We start from the raw sequence: 19849 nt of genomic DNA, 5'->3' as shown, positions 1-19849 counted from the left end.
ATCATTCAGATTCATTCTGGATCCCATGAAGCTAACTCCTTCTGCTTCGTTTTTGTGTACAATCCCAGAGTATCCCTTCGTGCCAAGAGGTAGTTGTGGATCGCGTCGGTTAGCTCTGCAAAGTCTCAACGGCGTCAAGGAAGCTCTTTGAAAGGTTACATGATTCTGATGCGGACTCAGCTCTCCTGTCTGGTATATGATGTATATTGCCACAGTACTATTCAAACATACAGTATCTAACTGTCTGAATTTGGAGGGCCTTCTTCGCAGTCTCCATCAACCTGCATCCTTCGCTGGCCAAATGGATCCGATGGGTCCGGAACACAATAATCTTCATGACCAGTCTGAGGTGCACCTTCGACTTCCAACTGTCCGCCATTGCAAAAATCCCAGTCCCAGTCTTTAATGTCTAACCGGAGCTTTGCTTCTAGTGGGAGTGAATTGTACCATACTGAATTGTAGCAATTTCGAGGAAGGCTGGGAGGCGCTGCGACTGACGGATTTGTCTTGTTTGAGTGAAGTCTAGTGCGCGGTACATTTCCACACCGTCGTCAGCTGGCTCTGGAAGACGCGAAGTTGACCCCCGAAGACCTTAAGTCATCAACGCGGTCGTCAATACGATACATCAGCAAGCGGAATGCGGTGCCCCGCCAAATTGGCTCGATGCGTCTGTATCCAATGTGCTTCGCACGCCTAGGAGCCTTCTGCAAATATGCAGGTTCCTGGTCCGGTTCACTCTCAGATTCATCGGAACTACACCCTGCGCTCCCTGCTTCCTGCCTGTAAGAGAGCCATATGCGGTGTAAATGGGCCACCATCAAGTGCACAAGCTTTCAATCGCTCTGCATAAAGCTGAAATGGACATCAGTGTGAATATAAATATTGGAGTGAACAGATCACGTACTCGATTTTTCCTTGACTGCCTTGCTGTTAAGAACGTGCTCAAGGGTCGGATCCGAAGGGCTTGGCTTCAGCTCGTGCGCTGCGCCCCTTACCCGAGTACGTGCCCCTAACTTCCGAGGGTTGTTGAACGATGTCCGAAGGTTACCGGACGATGTCCGGAGGGCGTCGGGCGATGTCCGGAGTCTGATGTCCGATGCGCGGGAATTCCGGCGGACGTTCAGAAACAAGAGATAAGACTAATCCGGACAAAGTCCGAACTAGAAAGGAAACAGCGGAGGACTACCAGAGGTAGAGGCGGAGGTGTCAAGTCTATAGGAGTCGATCCTAAGACGAGCGGAGGTCGACAAGAGAGAAACTCAAGTCGGACGGAGGAGAGAATGAGCAGAGTCTAATATGATATTCGAACTAAGGATGTACATAGATTCTACAGGGTTTATATACTACTGAGGACTTATCGGAGAACAGAGATGCGCAGTCCGAAGCTATACGAAGCTGTGGACGGAGTGTATAGAAAAGTCAAACGCTAGTCTATCGGAAAATAGTAAATGAACCCGGAGATTAGAACAGATGAAAATAAAGGCGGAAATGAAATGAGGTACGGAAAATGATATGGTCTAACTGGAGTAGGAACGTACAAAGGGATAAGGCACGGAAGTTAGACGCGGGTCGGATCCGGACATAGATAGACGTCGGCCGGATCCGGACTTCCGGAAATGATGTGTGTGATAGGTCCGGGTCCGGAACGCGGGATATGACACTTGCACTTTTCTTTAGCTCCAACTGCTTCTTATCTTTGAGCTCCTCCGTGGACATTCCGTTTTTAATCTTCTCTATATCCTTATAATAGTCTCGGATGGTTTTGAAATGCGAACAGAATGCATCTTTCACGGCTTTTCGAGTAAAGTATCGTTCCGGAATTTTAGAATCGCTGTACCAACCAAATTTGGTAGTTTTCTCGATGAAGTCGAGGGCAAATACAAGGATGGCATCGATGTTGAATTTGGTGCTTCGATAGCGCATAAGATCAAGATGAAAGTTGTCTGCAGTAATCTGGATGCGGCCGGGAGTATTTGAGATGTACGCAAAGTTCTCATCTTCAGTGATGCTACAGTTACTCGAAGTCAACAGTCTATAATCGCTGACTTTCAGAAGATGATGTGCATGCTGACGGATACATGCCTATGACAGCCGGACATTAGTAACCATAGTCTCCAATATGAATCGAATTTAGTACCAACTAACCTTGAAAGCATTATAAGTTACCTTGCTATGATCAGTGGGAGCATCTATGCAATCGTCCTTAGGATCAGGAACAAAACCAGCGCGCTTCTTTCTTTTAACCTTTGACTTTGCATAATGCTCGCAGGATAAATTCCTCTGTTGTTCCTGGGTCCGCATGCAAATCTGACGGATTTCCTTAATGTCGTCTTCAATCCTCTTCGCAATGGCTGACTGGTGGCCTTCCAGCGTTGAAGTCACATGTGAGAAGCCTGTAGAAAACCATGGCATAATAGAGGCCATGGCTTCTGGCGGGAATTGTTGATTTTGTGTGATCGGTTGGGGCACAGGGTCGCTTCGAACAGTCGGTGCAGGTGGGGCGGGCGGCGGCGGCGGCAAGTTTGGCAATTTGGGTAAAGTAGAAAAGGTGACCGAGTTCTTTGAAAGACATTGTCAGTTCAGCAATAATGAGAAGAACCTGCGAGACGTACTGGAGGTAATATATGAGAATCTGATAGTGGCGAAGAAATGTCAATTGCCTTTTGTTTTCCTTTGGACTGGCATGGCTGCTGAGACTCGTTATCAAGAGACGACTCGCCCAATCCAGAGCCTGATTGCTTTTCGATACCAGAGGACTAAAAGAAAATCAGTTCTAATCGCCTGAATTATATGAAAGACATACAGTAGACTGCATCTGCGTCGTATTGCTGTGTTTATCCAAGAGCTCCTGTGGAGCTGCATCAAAGTCTATTCTACCGCCATAAAACAATGATCACCTGTAAAGACGTAGTAGAACGATTCAAGCCCTCAGGGGGAGCTCGAATAGTACGGTTGGAGCACGTAGAAGATTGTGAACCCCGGCGCTCGGGGGGGTTGTGCTCAGTCACAGGCGTCTTGATCTGTGATATTGATGGCGATCTACGGCTCGTTGAACTGATCGATGCTGATGAGTTTCTGCGTGCACTCTGCAAGCCCCAGGTTGGGCTGAATGAATGCGTCCTTTGCATAAATAACGCTACGTACCTCCTTAACAAGGGCCTCCAAGAGTCTGAGCTGAGACTCCTGAGGCGATGACGCTATCTGTAATCATTCAAAATAACTCCAGAGAGAGCAATGCGATGAACTGACTTTTGGTGGTGCAGATTGTGGTGCAGATATTGTAGGATCCAAAATGTTCTTCTGCGTCTTTGGCTGCTCTGAACGGCCTTGTTCCCATGTAGCATTGCTGGCCCGCTTGCTAGCAGATGACACTGTGCTGAACCACATCAACGCTCCCAATAGTAGATTCCTGTGCGTGTATTAAAGGTGAATGGATCTGTTTGACGAAGAATGAATGAATCGGTAACTCGGAAGCCTCAAGAGGGCCTTTATTACCTTCTACAGAGTATCTAAGTATTGCCATAGTCGGACCTGAAAGGGAGTCGGAAACAATACCCTATACAATGGCCGGTTAGACGTCAAAGGGAGGAGCGATAAAAAGCAAGGGACGGACATGCATGAGATTAAAATTAGAGTGTTTGCATTGTACTGGTACACGTCTAAGAGAAACTCGACCGACAACCAAAATATAGTAATAGATCTTGGCATGACCATGAATCTCAGATCTCAAGCTTAAGGTCATTGCAAAGGGCTCCCGGAGGCACCTGTACGCCGACCTGTGGGAAATAATCATGTGAATACTCTCCCATGGCAGATTTTAAAAATAGATTCGAAGTACTTCACGACTCCGGACAACAAATAGTGTTTAATCCTGCTTGTTATTGATTCCTTTGTTAGGTCTTCAAGCTTTTGGCAAGCATCCTCAAGCGTCTTTCCTTTCTTCTGGAGATTTTAAAAGGAGACACATCCGATATGATAAACAAAAACACTCTCCATCATGAGCAAGGAGTCTCAAGCCAGGGATGCCGCTGTGGCTTCATCTCTATGTGTCAGTGATACTCCTCAGGCAATTCAGGAACTCGACTCTATTGACTTGAATGGCGGCAAGGAACAGCAATTGGAGCATATTTTATGTAAGATATTTCTATTTTATCTTGAGCTTGCTATCGCTGACGTTCTACACCTAAGTGGACCAAAATTATCATAGTCTTTTGAGCCAACGATTTCAGCATGCTTCCCAGCGCGACATCCAGCGTGTGAGCAAAGTCTTTGCTCTTTTTGACGAGGTGAGTTGTACAATGGCAAAAAAAGCAACAACTGATTGAGACGCGCTACAGCTGGATGTTCAATTTCCTGGAGAAAATCAAGTCGATAATTTCCTCCTCAAATTCATGCTTGAAGAAGTAAGTACTATATATTTGAATTATCAAGGCGCTGACCAGTGGGACTCGATGCAGCTTAACGAACCACCAAAAGAAGCTGTAAAACTTGCTATTCTCATGGTTGGCGTTTCACTGGTCAGTCATCCAGTATTGAGTTATGCATCCGCTCATGTGCGGCGAAAGCTGGAAGAACGTTTCAAGCGGTATTAGAATCAACCTTCCGATCACACTGCTCGACGTCGGTACCCTAGCTGTTGCTGCCAGCTATTTTTTGTTGGAAAGAAGCCTCAGGGTACAGGGCGTCCTTGCGTTGTACTGCGTGATTGGTCTATCAATATATCATTGCTGACAGTATGTTGATAGTGCTCCTGGACCAGTCATAGTCAAGGAAGGTAGAACCTGCAATACAATGGGATATGTTTCGAGGCTGTGTGTGAATGAATGTGTTGCATCAACTGCGTGTGTGTGCGATCAATATGATCGATGCGAAATGTACACGAGACAATGGTAAATGCACGCAAGACGATGGTACAATAGTTTGTCTTTCGAGATTCTATGTGATTGTAAGAGAATGTTACACGGTCGCAACATCTAACATATTATATAAACACAGAGCATTTGATCCCGTGGGAGAAATTCGCATACACCCCATGTGTGTGCTCCACCTGAGCGCCGCCTGCATGTCAATCGCTCCTGCGCTTCTGATCATTTTGTCTCCTATTCTCACCTTTTCAATTCACAGCCGCTCATGCTCGGAGTCCTAAATTCTCTCCTTTTCGACGACCATCATGGCCTCCGCATGCTCTTTGCTCATTATATGTTCGGAATCCCCGTGACGGACGACAACATTGACCTTCATTCAACCATCCATACATTTTCTGCGCATGCAGATCTCATTCGAAAGGCTACTGCACATCATATGGGATGAATTGCATATGGCAAATAAAGCCGGCGCTTTGGAATGTGTTGACAAATTGTGCCAGCGAATCATATAAGTTTTAACGCAAGAGATTCGTTCACTTAGCATTTTAGCTCACGCTCCTCACCTTCCTTGTGCCATGATTCTCCCTTGCGCGCAGTACCAATATAACCAATGTACTCCATCACAATCAGAATGCCAGACCGCACAGTATACAACCCCCCATTTCCTAAAGTATTCTACAGAGAGAGCGGACTGATGTCAGAATTTGTGAGATACAGCAGATATCAAGAGAGCTCACTTGAAGCGGTATGGGGGTGATCACCGAAACAAAAGCCAGGGATCCCTGGAACGAGCCGTTTGTAGCCACTGCTGTACACGAGCGACCAAGGTTGGCATCAACAAGGTATGCCAACAAGCTAGTAGACATTCATCTGGAAGTAGATGTCAGAACAACGATGACAATGAATAACCGGTGCACCGACGTGGAGGAAAATCCAATCAGAATGAGCATGACACAAATGACAGCAACATTGACATGCTTTTTGCACACCCAAGCATAACTGATAACAGCCGGAGGTAGCCACGGCATCCCCAATAATGAGCTCTCCAAACGTATCTTTGGAAGATGTCAATCAAGAGCTCCAGTGCGGGAGTATAAAAAGTGTTCACTTCTGCACACCACTTTCCTCCATTCGCTTCCATCATCTTTGCAAGCACCCGATCAGACCAATGCCCACAAATCACACTCCCAGCGATGCTCCCCTCACAGTAAGTTAGTCCTCTGCCACAATTCAAGTGACGAAGATCTCACCTATGCCCAATCAAAGCAAGACCACGCCAACACTCAATGCATCATAGTCATATGTGTTTGCCAGAGTGCGGGCGCACGTGTATGAAAGGCAAGAGGTAAACCCGAATACGAGTCCTTAACCCGAAATGAAATCACTGACAACGTATACAAAAGGACAACTATTCACTCACCGTTAGCGGTAAGAATTAGAACGTTGTTTTGTCGTAAAGCGGAGCAATATGTGAGACTTTGTTCACGTCAGTGTGCGTCCTTGAACAGGGTGAGGAAGGACAAGATCATCCCTCCACAGATTAGCAGAAAGTAGAAATTTGCATGCCGGCCGAAGGCTTGTGACAACGATCTGCCGAGCATGGGTCCTACGAGAGGTGTAGCATGCCCATCATAGTGCTGCGCTCGTGAGGCTCATAGATATCAGCCAGGGTTGCAGCCAAAATAGAAATAATGGCGCATGAACTTTAGGAGGGAAGTCAGCCATTGATCAAGCTTTTTAGATGGACGCTCGCCCTACAGCTTGAAGTGCTCGCATACTGATCATCACATCGATAATCTTTGAGAGAGGCAAGGCAGCATTTCCTGTCACGAATATAGCTGAAGCTACCAAATAGACAGGCTGTAATAAACGAGATCCACGCTCATCAAGCAGATCATGAAGGGTACACTTAGACCCACCTTATGGCCTTTGATCTCACTTGCGGCGCTCCACAACACCTTCAAGTTGACATCCAATTTTTGACGTGGTGTTTTGCGTTCAGATCATCTGAGAAGGTGCTTCTGCAACGGTTAAAATAGCCATGAGTCGCAAATTGAAAAAGAAGCAAAATTCTGATTATCTGAATCATAATCTATTGCTTCTTCAATACAGTCAAAGAAGGAGCTTACAAGGTGATCCTACTCTGAAAGATATTACGATACTGGTATGTACCGAGTACGTGTACGCACCATTGCGCGATGATAATCCTAGCCTGGCTAGCCAAGCTATCAGAGATTGGTCCAACAGGATTACTGGCGAATCTGTTTTGGATTCCGAAGGATGTACGTGACATTTACTCCTTCTGCCATGCTCGAACATCGCCGGCTACACTTTATGCCAGCTTTGCAGCATTGGCCCCAACTTTCAAGCTTCAAGTCATCTAAGCATGACTCCGAGGCAGCTGCTATGCTACTAGTCACGTAAACATATATATCATTTCCGCGGGAAGAGAATGGAGATAAATGATAGTTTGCCAATACAGTAAAAGATTGTGGGATACTGGAGCATCGAGACAAAGGAAAGTATAAAAAAACATCGAACACATACCTGTGTATATATTACGTGATTCTGACCGTTTTGGCCATAGGTATAGTTCACTGGGGATTGGCGCTGTTTGCCTGTGATCAGCCTTCCACTGGGTGACTTCTATGAACAAATTTTATCTACAGCGCTCCTTCAGGGGCCATAAAGCTCCGATCAACTGTATGTGCTTCAGTGAAGAGGGCTACCTAGCTAGTGGAGGTGAGTGTTCATTTAGGTTGGTGCGGCACAGCGTTCACTATCCCTTTGAACTTTGGGGCATGATTACCTGTTGTAGGGGATGACGGACATATCATGCTGTGGTCAATGGCTGAATCGTCTGAAATCCTACGCATTCGGCCAAAACAAGGCCCTATAACGGCCTTGAAGTGGGTAGTTGGTTCACTAACATCTGCTGAAAATTTCCTTCTGTCAGGTGGCGCTGATGGGACAATGCAACTGCGAAAATTGAGTGGTGACAAGGTAAGTGTTTTCAACAGTAAGGCTTCAAGATTTTGAATTTTTTCCTTTGTTTGACAGCGGGCAGACGTACTTTTGAGCACACAGACAGTATTCCCAGGTGCGGTGATGAGCATTGAGGTAGAGGACGCTCAGGGTATAATTGCTGCGACGGGACCAGGCAGAGTCGTCCTCTTCAGACTTTCTGTAGGAAAACTTGGTAAATCATGCTATAGTTTTTGTCATCTAGCTGCAGGCTTAGCGTGGGTTTAGAGCCCTTGCAGTGTTTACTGGCGGATCCGCCGTTCTCCCAGGACCCGAGACCAGCGCTTGTTGTTTCAACACACTTCTTCCAGAAAGGCAAGAGCATTCTCGTTTCCTATCTCGATTCTCGTGAGATGTGAGCACTGCATAATTTGATAACGAAGTAATGACAATAATCATTTATAGCGTGGCATGGAGCATTTCACCTTGGAAAGAGTTGTGGAGGCAAAAATTTGGTAACCGCATGTGAGCGCCTTATTAGTATCTCTACATTGTAAAGACTGAATATGAGCAGCGGTAGTTCAGCATATTCAGATTCCCTAGGCTCTCTTCTTGTGTGGAATCTTGTGGATGGAATCAATGTCTACAGATTAACAGACAACCCAACCTGCCATCTGTTACTTGTACAGACACTCCGTATAAAGATCAGGCGTAATCGGATTTGTGATGTGCAATTTGATTCCACTGGGGAATTTGCCATCAGTGGCAGCGATAACGGGGAACTGCACTTGTGGAACATTGACAGCGGCCAGCTGGATCAAGCACTCTGTCATGGCAGGGGTAAGAATCAGTCGAATGAGCCCTGCATGATTGTTGATTTAGTATGCACCTGACAGAACTTTCTGCGGTGCAGACAATTGCAGTCAGTCTTGTATATTTGTTTGCTGCACGATCATGATACATTTATGACAGTACTGTTTGGTTCAAAACGGAAAGCATTTTATTGCAAGCGCATCCTCTGGACATGAGGACTGGCATCCTAACATTAAAATTTGGTCAAGTCAAGTAGTGTGTGGCCCAACTCCTCTGTATTATAACCTCTCATCAGCTACTGGACAAGCGCAGCCCAACGTACAAGAATCAAGTCAGAAGAATGCTCAAACCAGTGGAAGTAGCTATGCACTCGAAGCTGGCGTAACCTACGTAATAGCGGGACTTTTGTTAATTTTTGCCTTGATCTTCAGATGCATGGTCGTCACTCTTGGTGTGGACTCACCACTTGATATCATAGCCCAAGCTTTTGGATCTCTCTTATCTACACTCTGATATCATATATGTCTACATGTTGATTCCTGCAGAAACCAATCACGAATGCGACTTATATTAGCTTCTCTACAAGTAATTTGTTCCCCATAGTAGCCAAGTAGAGCACTGACAAATCTGGTGACTATATTCGACATGGCGCTGCAGTCACGTCGTCAATCCTGGATCACAAAATAAGGTGCTCAGCAGTGATTGTATCAAATAAAAGTAGGCAGAAAGACTGATTGTAAAGTCACGCCGCCGTCATCACTAAGCCCAAGCCCAAACTAAAACCTCATCCAGTCAAAGCTAAAAGAGCAGAGTGCACCAAGCAAAGCCAAGATGATGCATATCCAGAAAACAATAAATGCACGGTGCGTGTATATTATTGATGCCAGAGAAATTCTAATGGTCCTCAACAATCTATGTGCAGCCGCATGGAAAGCTGCCAGAAATCTATTGGGCGCAGCCAAACAATTCAACTGGGAGCAACTTCACGCTGCAGAGAAACCAGTATGTGATTGTTTTTCTATCTAACACCTGGTACCCTTTATTAGACGGAATACTATCAGTGTACAGACAAAGTAACATGCATAAAAGAATTGGGAGAAAGGTTCATAACAGTTCCTTGGACCTGTCGTTCTTGCCTCCTGCAGCTATTACCCTCCTACTTGAAGAACACTGCCCATCGTGCAGCTGGATCTGTACTAGGTATCCCACGCTTAGCACGTTTTATGTCAGGACCAAGTCCCTTTGTTATGCCAGCGGACACATCGCAGAGCAAGGGGATTTCAGTAGGAGAGTCGTAGATGTAAGCTCGACATGTGGGGCAGTGATAATAACGACCTGGAAGGATAGCCGCTTCACCATCGCACAGTATTTCGACCTCATTAAGGGTGAACGGCAGGACATGATTCCTAAAATTCTCTGGAAGAATTCCTTCAGAGCGAAAGGATAAGCGGACTCTGATACATTGGTGAAAAAAACTGATGAGGCAGTCATAGCAGAATGTATGGCGACATTTCAACCTGTTCAATAGTAAATGCAGCCATCAGCATCTAAAATCACACCAGGATTAAACTTACGTGAAAGGCCGTTCAATAACCCCTTCGCACATTGGGCATTGCAATGCAACTTTCACAGTGTGCTTCAACTAAAGGATGGGAATAAGTTTTTAAAGGTAAACCAGTGAAGGCCAGGTGCGTACACGCTCATGGGTAGCGACGGCGTTATCTCACTCCATGAAGGCCTGCTCTCGCTCATGTTTTGCTGTGTTAAGCTCCTGGTGAGCCAACCATCAGAAAAAAAGAGGATTATCAATGATGCTATTAGTATGCATTACTTGCCTCTCTCAGGCGCGGTATGTCTGCAGCGAGGGCATTAACTTCTATTGCTGTCTAACAAGAGACGACGCTGTCAGTGAAAAGTGACAGGTCCAGGGACGACCAACGCAAACGTACTTTGCGCGTAGCCTGGAGCTCAAGGTGAAATGTGTCATTGTTACTCGTTACAGAAGCGATACATGAGGTGCGATTAGGGCTTGATTTTGAGGATGAGGAACGAAGGTTGTAAGTTTTGCAAAAGTAATTCTGGCGGATGATTTTGCTGCGGGAAGGACTCATCAGAGGGAGTGGGCTATACTGGGGCTTCAAATTGATGTTGTGAGATGATACATTTTTAAATCATGACGCACGAACAAAGGACTATGTAGTAGTGATTATCAGGGATTGCCTAAATCGTCCCCACCCTCTTACAATTTCACATTGTGAATGCCGCCAGTGGTGAGCCTATGACCCTGGTGCGAAAGGGTGCGTGAAAGTTGGACTATGTGTCAATGCTAAGAAGCGAAATCAACACGTTGTCAAAAGAAAGCAGAAACTGGTTACCTAAGGCTGAGCGCTGCCGCGGTCCGGTTCAGTCCGGTTCGGCGAGGGTTGAGCAAGCTCTTTTTCCATGATATCCACTGCAGCCTATGACGTGATCTACTTTATGCCTAGATAGACAATGAAATGTTTTATGCTGACCTGATGACATCCTATAATCACAAAAACCCTATGGCCTTGTCTGAGCAAGAACACAGGTCCATATTGTTCTGTCCATCTCGCGAATTGAAACAGCACAACTGCATGAGGGGTTAGATAGAGATCATGTTGGTGTCCCTTGGTAATGACTTACTATGACTTTGGCGTCGTATTTCCTAACAGCCAACGTCCAGGAGGTCCAGGGGGTAATGACATCCGCCTTGCAGCCTGATATCATTGTTTCACTGTCCAGGACTCCAGACGGCACGACTCTGTCGGTGGTGGATACGGAGAGCCTGACATGCCTTGTGTGCTGATCTTGCTGACTAGGGAGAGGCTGGCGCGGTTATCAGCGGATGGTGGAAGACGGCAGGCAGACAGACCTGCAATGCGGCTGAAACTCCCAACACAGCATGGACCGAAACGCGGACGAACCTGACCATTAATGGTCAGGTTCGAACCACGGCAGCACTACTAAGTTACCTAATGTCTTCATAAAGAACTAGTTCAAAAGTGGCAACACAAAGATAAAGATTGGTCAAAAATCGGTTGGTTTCTTAGAATCTGTCCGGAACATATCTTGAGCCTCTTGCCTTTGTTGAAGCATATCATATTTAAGGCGCTGTAAGGTCCATGATAAGGCATTGAACTGTCCTTCGACTTACTACACATCAGACCACACACTTCACGTACGATGACTGAGTGCAAATGCTATCAAGGACTAATAGTGAGGCCCATTTTGATGTACTCCCGAGCTACCCTAGAGGATAGCGACCTTGACTCAGAAGGTGATACTTATTTTTCAACCTCATGCACTCAGCCTGACGACACATGCAGACTTCTGGATGAACTCCGAGTCTAACAAAGAATCAGAATTACAAGAATCGGAGGAAGAAGAGGAATCTGACGATGATGTCGAATTCCATGACCCCCGCGTTGAGTATCTGTTCAAATTGGCCAACCAGCGTTGGGATTTTCATCCATTTGTGGTCGACATTCTCCGTGAGGTAAGCAATCATATTGCATTCGGGTACTCCTTCAATTTACTCAATGCTTTACAGTTCAATAGACGAGACCCCATCCCTGAGGGACCGCAGGGGGTTCAACTCCTCGATGATTTGGCAGTTGTGTATGATGCAGTAAATATTTATATTTCGTTGTTCGACAGAGTCCGCCGGACGCCTCTAACTAATATTTCCAGTTGAGGGACATCCCGATGTCACGTTTGCAACCTGCCATTCGTGTGATAGTCTATTGGGCTCAGATCATACTGCCAGAGGGACCTAATATTACTGAAGATGCAGCTCGAAGCAGTGGCACGTTGTAGTCTTGACTCTAAATGAACGCATGGAGTACCGGGTTTTCTGGAACATTGATAGGCTAATAGTATCATAGTACAGTCTATACTTTTCTATGTTTCAAAATTTAAGTGACATGTACTTGCATGTACCTCATGGAATTTCAATCAAGCTTTAGAGACTTCTGAATTCGAACGAATCATATGGACAATCGTAAGGCAACTAGTACCCTAACGCATTCATTTTTTTTCCACACTGATCATTCGGGTATATAGGCATAGTCGTCAGTAGAAAAAGCGTCAATCAAATGCTTGGCACTATCCAGATACAAGATCCTTCCTGAATCGAGCATATCGACCCAGCGTGCCAGAGAAAAAAAGTGCCGCGAATGATATAAGCGTTGATATAGAGCTGCGTTATTTGTTACCTTCGGCCTCCCAAACGTTCTCCTTGACCGATGCTTCCTCGCTGCGCGCCTCCTGCGGTACGAATTCGGGGTAGTAGTGAGACATGCTTTCTTCCACTACACCATTATGGCATCGAGTAGTTTTGGCCTGCGGCATGATACACAGGCGGTTTGCACGTGTGAATATGGTGTCTTCAGGGACATTGGTTCTGCATTGGAAGATGAAGAGTGAACGTTAACGTTGGGGGAGGAAACTACATTAGATACATCAAAGAGTGTGTTTCGGAAGGGCATACGCGAAACAACAACTTGAAGTCTCCATTACTCGAGACATGCGCGGGCGACACGTTTCAACAGCATCACAGACTCACCATATATTCAAATAACACCCTTCGAATTTTTAGTACAGCCCGTGACTCGTTCATCGCCGGGTTTTTGTCTATTCCAGAAGAAGAAAAACGTGGACCTGTCTGTTGACCTATCATGATGGGTCAGCAATCAATGTTCAACGCCAAGCAAAATCAATATATGTAGAGCTCACATTCAGGTGGACAGGAATACGGGAATGGACTACAATGTTTCTTTGTGTGCTCCAGATGCTGCGGCATGTACAGAAATATAGAGACCGTTACCCTTGGTGCTATGAATGAAACCGGCTGACAGTGGACATTGTGCACATGAAACACTATCAAGTGTTTGTTCCGTGTTGAGAACTTCTTGACGAAATAATGGCGCACATCATGAGATACATGCGAATAGCACGAATAACAAAGTCAAGAAAACCGGATTTAAAGTTGCGCAAGGTGTATGAATCTCAATGCCCAAGTCCAATTGAGTATACCTAAAATAAATAGAAGTAAATACGAACCATAAGTGACCGAATGCAAAGCATTGATTTTAGACGCTCGGCGTCAAGCAACAAACGTAAATAGAGTCTTTTCAGACTTCGTGACCCGTCTTTCGTCGTTTATTCTCTTCGAGCTCTCGCTGTCCCACCACTAACCAGGCAAATGCTGCCTTTCGACCTCTTTTTATGGTAGACTTGGGCGAAGGTGAGTATTTTTGAAAAATTCTTCAAGTCCTCGCTTCACGCTATCATGATGACAGACCGCAACACGATCAGGCTCAAGCTACCTGCGCAACTGAAAACTTTTAAATTCACTTTCAAGTGCAGAAGACCAGGACCTGTAGTAAGACATTTGTACAACTAGACTACTCTACTAATTTCTATCTAGACTGTTGAAATTTCAATGTGAAAGCCTCCCAAGCGGTCGAGGTCACAGCCTAGTACTTTGGAGGGTCAAGAAAATTGGGTGGATGAGAGGCTATTCAATATTATTTGGTGAGTCTTTGTCGACTCGGATGTTCAAACACCTGCTGATTTACCTTCAATATTGGATGCTCGTTCAAAATGTTCTTGGTTGCAGCCTTCTTGGGATGCTCTATACCGTGGGGCTGGCATTCTCACTTGAAGGTGAGGGTATTCCGTTATTGTTTGAACGGTTGACTGAGTCATCTTCCAGACACACGCAGGGTAACTTTCCTGCCTCTCAATTCGCTGCAATGTCTTACAAGTCATCCCAGTTTTACAAACTATTTAAATATGCAACCTACCGCGCCTTTGGATTTTGGAACGTCGCTGCCTTCATAACGGATCCCTTATTTCTGGCTGCACATTTGCTTCGCATTGCTGGTCTTTGCACCGCCGGGGATCATTCCAACACTCTACGCTTAAGGAGCTTTCAAGTCTTGAGTTTCGTTATCCCGTTCATACGGTTAGTCAACCCTCGAATGACCGCGAGGTACAATATCTAACTAATCAGTTGAGCTCCGCGCATCTCTTGATGTTCCATTGACTCACTCACAGCTTTTTGCTTCAGAGCTCATTACAATCTTTGATGGTCACCAGTAAGCGCATATTGCGTCGTGCTCGTATAAAAGATGCTGATGATTTCGCAGGTATGCCGGAACAATACAAATATGTGTGCCTCGCATGCTACAAGAGTCGGGCATCTGCTTCGCGGTTCGTTTCCTTTCAGTATATGGTCTCCCCGCTCCTTCACCTTGTGCAGCTGTTGTCGGTGCTTGGGATTGGATTCTTGCAAGGTCTATATGCTCTAGATGTTGCCGACGGTTCAAGCGAAGGTCCATCACTTGTATGTCCGACCTTTCTTCTCCCCATAGCTGTCTAATTTTGGTCAACTCGTTAATGCCCTTGTTCAGGGCTTACTTCAGTCAGATTGGATTTTCTTTTTCTTTAATTTGAGCACTTGATGAACTTTCTTAGGTCTCCCAACTACGACAAGTTCTCGGGCAGGTAAAGCCTCATGTCCATGTTTTGGAAGTCTCTGAACCATGTTTGCAGCCCTGTTGGACTTATGTTGTACTATCTGTCAGCGCCCGTTTGATGAATTTCCGCGCTTGCTGATCGACAAGTTCGACTTCAGCTGGAACGTTGCAACAGCGATTACCCTGCTCAACGTCCTCATTTCTTTATTTTCCTCAGCGTATGCTGAAGTCAGTATTTCGTCTTTCTGTGAGGTTTCATGGGCTCAAGGAATGATTAGGTCGTCGAGGACGCTGAAGCAGAGTATATGACATTCTTTGCAGGAAAAACTGTTGCCATGACCCGCGCCCCTGATTCTTATGTCTACCCTGCACCATTTAACCTAGTAGAGGTTTTTCTTCGTAGCGCCTTTTGAGTAAGTTTTCTATTTTTGTGGCCCTCTGCAGTGATTGACTTTAACTTCTTTTTGAGAACATTTGGCCTGCGACCCCAGCGATATGCAAAAGTGCGGCATGAACCTTCAATTTGCGATCTGTACCTCTGACGTCTTTGCACCTCAATCGGGTCATTATGGGCATAATTTTCTTTGTTCCGTTGACTTTCATTGCGCTATTTGAGACATCGATTGTGAAAAAACCATGGATGACTAGCTGGCTGGGGCAAGGCGACGAGGCGGACGCTGAAAACCCTGATCTTCTGGATCCCGTAGTCGAAGGGCCAGGCGCAGATAAAGGCTTGAAGATCAGCAAGATCCCTTTCGATGAGCTTGACAAGAGGTTCCCCAATATGGAACAAGTAAGTCTTTTCCAGCTTTCTTCTACGTTGTCCACTGACGTCTTCATAGTCAATGGAAGCTACCATTGTAAAGGAGATTAAAGAAATTCAGGCAAGATTGGAGGTACTGACGACAAAAGTGGACCGCTTACACGCCTCACACTTGCACTAATGCACCATTTGCCTTCGGACGTGGACAAGGCGGGCGGATGATTCGATGGAACTATAGTTACCTCCTTGGCTCTTGTGTTTTTTTATCTTTTGCTGGTGGAGATACTGAACGTTGTACAACAATCATATATGAACGCCGTTGATTCACAACTCAAGCAGACCAGAAATGTGTAAAATAGCATATATTTTTTGAGCTCTATCACTGCTTTGTGGCAGCAGTCCGTTCATAAGGTACATTTAATCTTCTTTTCTGCTGCATCAAAGACACTCTAAGACTTTTGCAGGCAGGCATTCATTATCGCATTTTGATTAGTATGCTGACTCGAGGCTTCGTTGTTCGCAAATGCCTAAACGAAGATTCCGTCAATACCAATGGCTGGCCCGACGAACCTTTCATTAACTGCCTTGCATTATGATAGCTTTATTTCACCAGTACAAGGTACGCCTTCCTATCTTTCCTCGACACCTTTCTCACAATACACCCTCAGAGCATCTCAAAGCCGAGTTTACTGCCCGATGCAACGTTTACAGGGAGCGCGACGGTCAGCTCTTGGCCGAGCGGTCTCCTCAGGGTGACGAGGGCGATGCAGACGCTGATGTTGATGTGGGTGACGACGATGGTCAATTCCTACAAGACGTTTTTGCACGGTACAATTCAGCCATCGACGACATCTTTATTGATAAATTCTAATGGCCCTCTACAGGAATCTATGTGCCAGCCACATGGAAAGCCGCCGGAAATCTACTGGGCGCAGTCAAACAATTCAAAGGATACTGGGAACAACCTCCCGCTGCAGAGAAACCAGTACATGACTGTTTTTTATTACTACTCGATGATCTGATGCACCCCTCAAGTATTTGAAGCGCAAGCTCAAACATTGGTGCGTTTTTTTTCTACTATTAGTATACATGAGCTAACTACCTTCTACTACAGCTGGCAACAAACGCATCGGCGGCAGTCGCTACCGCTGGCAGCGGGCCTCGAGGCAACGTTGAGGAGCTCGCTGGATCCGACGGAGATGAGTAGTGGATGGTGGGCGCGAGCGTTGATGTAGGTTGAAACGTCGATATATTTCAATTCCTGAGGCCTACCTTACTTGTTTTCACTGCACGTCAATAGCTAGTAGTTGTAAATACATGGTGAACGACCTCGAAATTAATCTGCGGGACGATTTCTTTCAACCACTGCGCACGATCTACAATCTCTTGGGGAGTTGCCCGCCCATGGTGGATTTGAACCACCCCTGCTCACGGTCCTTCAAAAATTCAACAGATTTGGCGGGTGAAAAAAAGACATTGCCAACGCGGCCGGGCGTGATATTGTTAGAGTCGAGGCCTTGAAGTGGCTTCCATTCGCCAATCCCATGGTACAAATCTCCTGATAAGAAGATAATGACGTCCCCTGGACCATATCTGGGCGCAGCGATGAGGTTCAAGCTAAATACAAGCTAAAGGGGTACTTACTTGAATTTCAGTTTCAGATCTGTGAAATACGCCTCCCCTCCCTCATACCGTCCAAGATTGAAGATAGCAGTAGGGCCAGCATCCAGCCCATCCCTGTGAGGAAGCACCTGCAGCTTCCAGACAATGGCGCGGCCTAACCAAGGGCCTGGATCAGCTTGAACCCACCGCCCAGCTTTGAAGGCTTTCTCGTAAACCTCGTAATCATCAGGGAAAGATACCTTGAACATGGCGTCCAGCGCAATAGCAAGTTCAACTGTATGTTGAAAGTACCATTCCACAGCTTGATGGCTTGTGGCGGTACGAATCATATCCCTAGATGGGTGAAATGCGGCCTGTTGAAGAGGGTGTGATAAATAACTCGCAGTCAAACAAAGTAGCCATGCTCACAGCGCGTTTTTGCCCTTGCTCCGGCCAGCAATGGACTAAGTGGGACACGCCGCAGCGCTCAGAGGCAATGCGGTCATTAGAAAGCACGTAGACTGTATTATCCAGAACAAAATCCTGTACTACAACCTGGGGAGTAGCGTCGGGGCCCTTTTGGTACTGCATTAGAAAATCAGACTGGTCATGGCGGCCATCACGTTCGACCTTGTGAGGGTGAAGCGAATGGTGGAGGGCCTGAGTGGCCCATAGAGCCTTTTCTAATATTTCAGACTGCATCTCGCCGTTAGATTGGGGTGCGGTAGGGCATGCAAACGCACTGGGATACCGTCATATTGTACTTCAATACCTGCTTCCTCAGCTGTACTAATATCGCGCTCCGATCGTCCCAGCTGAGACAGAAAAGGCCCAAACGCGCCCGCCTTAGATGGTGCCAGGGGGCTGGGGCGGTAGAGCGGCGCTTGCTACCATACGATGGATAAGTATAGTGCATTGCAATTTGTCAAGGCGCCTACCTTGTCCTGAGCCTTGGGAAAAACGCATGCATTTGACTTAGCACGGCGGGCAAAGTAAGCTAAGATAGGGGTGCCTTGTTGATCACAAAATTTGGCAGAGCAGGCGTCAGCCTCCCAGTCAGCCATTGCGGCCATTATCTCCTGCGCATCCTTGCGATCCCTTTCGGAGGACTTTGGTCGTGCCGCCAGCTCACCAATGTTGATGCCACGTAGGCAATAAACAGTAGCATACTGCATCCAAATTTTGGCGTTAAAGTTAAGGTTGCGAATAAGTCGTCGGCGTTCTTTGTGGCAGAAAATTTGAGGTGCGGGAGGGGCAGTGGGAAGCGGGACAGTCGTATGAGCAAGTAATTGGGACTTTTCATGTCCTTCCGCCCCCGACGCAGCTTTTGAGACCTCCGCGGCATCAGTAATGACTGACATCGTCTTGAGGCGCTTGCATTGATATACCTTGTTTAGTTTCATGCTGAGTGAAAGGGTGGAAAATGTACCTTTGACGGGCCCTTCATTTTCTGACTTTGAGTTCTTTTAGGCCGGGCCATGGTGCTGCAGATAATGATCCGGGTCACAAACGCGCGAACGTCAAAGGCAACAACTAGTTCTAACTCCGCCGCTCGGTCTTCGCAGCAGCATTTGGACGTAAGCCTATGAGGGGCAGGTGCATCGGTTGCGCTGCCGGATGGGAAAGAGAGTCGCTTCGATGAAGGAAGGTCGAGGCCGCCAAGCTTTCCTCGTTACAGGACATACCGGCCAGGAACAGGCCTTTTGTAGCATGCCGCGCGGGAACAGCGTGCCCTAAAGGGCCAGAACAAGTACTTGCACAATGACGCTCGATCTCATTCAATCGCTAGCTTTTGACATGCCATGAAAATTTGAAAATTGGAGACCCCGGGCCAGAATAGCTGATTTGAGACTCAGAGCCGTTGAACGCGGGGCGGCTTCCGGAAGCCTCAATATTAATAAGGTAGATGACTTGCAAATCCAGCGAACATCACATGATGTGACTATGTTGTGACACTGTGCAGATAACCTCTTGCCGAATGTGCCGAGTGTGCCGAATGTGCCAAACATTGTAGATGACATTATGTGCAAGTGCTAGTCGAGTATTAAGGAATATGTAGTAAGTAATACAATTAGTATCTGTCAGATAGATATCATAGACTCAGAGGGTGAAAATCATCGAACTCCTTCATGATGCTCTCTGGAAGCATACGGTGCCCACAATATTTTTTGATTGCCCATGCTGCCTGCGTCCCATTAAGGCCCTTCGCATATGCATCACCCACTTGTTCTGGCTCTTTTCGACGCTCTCAATGCTGCAAGGGTTTTCGCTCCAGCGTTTTCGACCTTTGGTTTTGTGGCCGCCCATATAGAGGATGGGATGGCACGCACGGCAACATG

At 46.4% G+C, this 19849-nt stretch overlaps 8 protein-coding genes across 8 annotated transcripts; 3 read left to right on the top strand and 5 right to left on the bottom strand.

Moving 5' to 3' along the window:
* Positions 1-753: 753 nt before the first annotated feature.
* On the bottom strand, positions 754-3387 carry HD556DRAFT_1308281 (uncharacterized protein; the record flags this gene model as incomplete). Its single annotated transcript, XM_041300112.1, has 8 exons — positions 754-842; positions 1668-2082; positions 2146-2559; positions 2613-2756; positions 2804-2848; positions 2898-3020; positions 3145-3201; positions 3250-3387. 8 exons carry the CDS (start codon positions 3385-3387, stop codon positions 754-756), a joined length of 1425 nt encoding a protein of 474 aa, XP_041160460.1.
* A 610-nt stretch (positions 3388-3997) lies between these two features.
* On the top strand, positions 3998-5310 carry HD556DRAFT_1308280 (uncharacterized protein; the record flags this gene model as incomplete). The annotated part of the gene is made up of 7 exons (XM_041300111.1): positions 3998-4133; positions 4189-4286; positions 4338-4403; positions 4443-4517; positions 4735-4774; positions 4996-5036; positions 5125-5310. The coding sequence occupies 7 exons, from the start codon at positions 3998-4000 to the stop codon at positions 5308-5310; spliced, it is 642 nt and encodes a 213-aa protein (XP_041160459.1).
* Positions 5311-5389: 79 nt separating this feature from the next.
* HD556DRAFT_1371669 (uncharacterized protein) lies at positions 5390-5809 on the bottom strand. Its single transcript, XM_041302961.1, has 2 exons — positions 5603-5809; positions 5390-5540 (listed from the first exon to the last, which is right to left on the bottom strand). Exons 1-2 carry the CDS (start codon positions 5729-5731, stop codon positions 5403-5405), a joined length of 267 nt encoding a protein of 88 aa, XP_041160458.1. The 5' UTR covers positions 5732-5809; the 3' UTR covers positions 5390-5402.
* Positions 5660-6066, bottom strand: HD556DRAFT_445829 (uncharacterized protein). Its single transcript, XM_041310624.1, has 2 exons — positions 5974-6066; positions 5660-5920 (listed from the first exon to the last, which is right to left on the bottom strand). Exons 1-2 carry the CDS (start codon positions 6007-6009, stop codon positions 5732-5734), a joined length of 225 nt encoding a protein of 74 aa, XP_041160457.1. The 5' UTR covers positions 6010-6066; the 3' UTR covers positions 5660-5731.
* A 1447-nt stretch (positions 6067-7513) lies between these two features.
* Positions 7514-8665, top strand: HD556DRAFT_1196898 (WD40-repeat-containing domain protein; the record flags this gene model as incomplete). The annotated part of the gene is made up of 6 exons (XM_041296294.1): positions 7514-7607; positions 7684-7872; positions 7933-8064; positions 8118-8244; positions 8295-8354; positions 8404-8665. Coding segments are annotated over 6 exons (864 nt in total), but the record flags the coding sequence as incomplete, so codon positions are not given.
* A 2507-nt stretch (positions 8666-11172) lies between these two features.
* On the bottom strand, positions 11173-11595 carry HD556DRAFT_1308278 (uncharacterized protein; the record flags this gene model as incomplete). Its single annotated transcript, XM_041300110.1, has 3 exons — positions 11173-11253; positions 11307-11489; positions 11536-11595. 3 exons carry the CDS (start codon positions 11593-11595, stop codon positions 11173-11175), a joined length of 324 nt encoding a protein of 107 aa, XP_041160455.1.
* Positions 11596-15303: 3708 nt separating this feature from the next.
* Positions 15304-16247, top strand: HD556DRAFT_1371668 (uncharacterized protein). Its single transcript, XM_041302960.1, has 5 exons — positions 15304-15373; positions 15424-15544; positions 15590-15648; positions 15762-15938; positions 15988-16247. Exons 2-5 carry the CDS (start codon positions 15451-15453, stop codon positions 16087-16089), a joined length of 432 nt encoding a protein of 143 aa, XP_041160454.1. The 5' UTR covers positions 15304-15373; positions 15424-15450; the 3' UTR covers positions 16090-16247.
* A 1037-nt stretch (positions 16248-17284) lies between these two features.
* Positions 17285-18871, bottom strand: HD556DRAFT_1443171 (uncharacterized protein; the record flags this gene model as incomplete). The annotated part of the gene is made up of 5 exons (XM_041306566.1): positions 17285-17501; positions 17553-17884; positions 17940-18206; positions 18254-18397; positions 18449-18871. 5 exons carry the CDS (start codon positions 18869-18871, stop codon positions 17285-17287), a joined length of 1383 nt encoding a protein of 460 aa, XP_041160453.1.
* Between the last annotated feature and the right edge of the window lie 978 nt (positions 18872-19849).

This window comes from Suillus plorans (assembly GCF_016647745.1).
Source record: "Suillus plorans strain S12 chromosome Unknown HD556scaffold_27, whole genome shotgun sequence".
Classification (NCBI taxonomy): domain Eukaryota; kingdom Fungi; phylum Basidiomycota; class Agaricomycetes; order Boletales; family Suillaceae; genus Suillus; species Suillus plorans.
The sequence above is the reverse complement of the archived record's forward strand: the minus strand, read 5'-3'. Positions and strand labels throughout refer to the sequence as shown.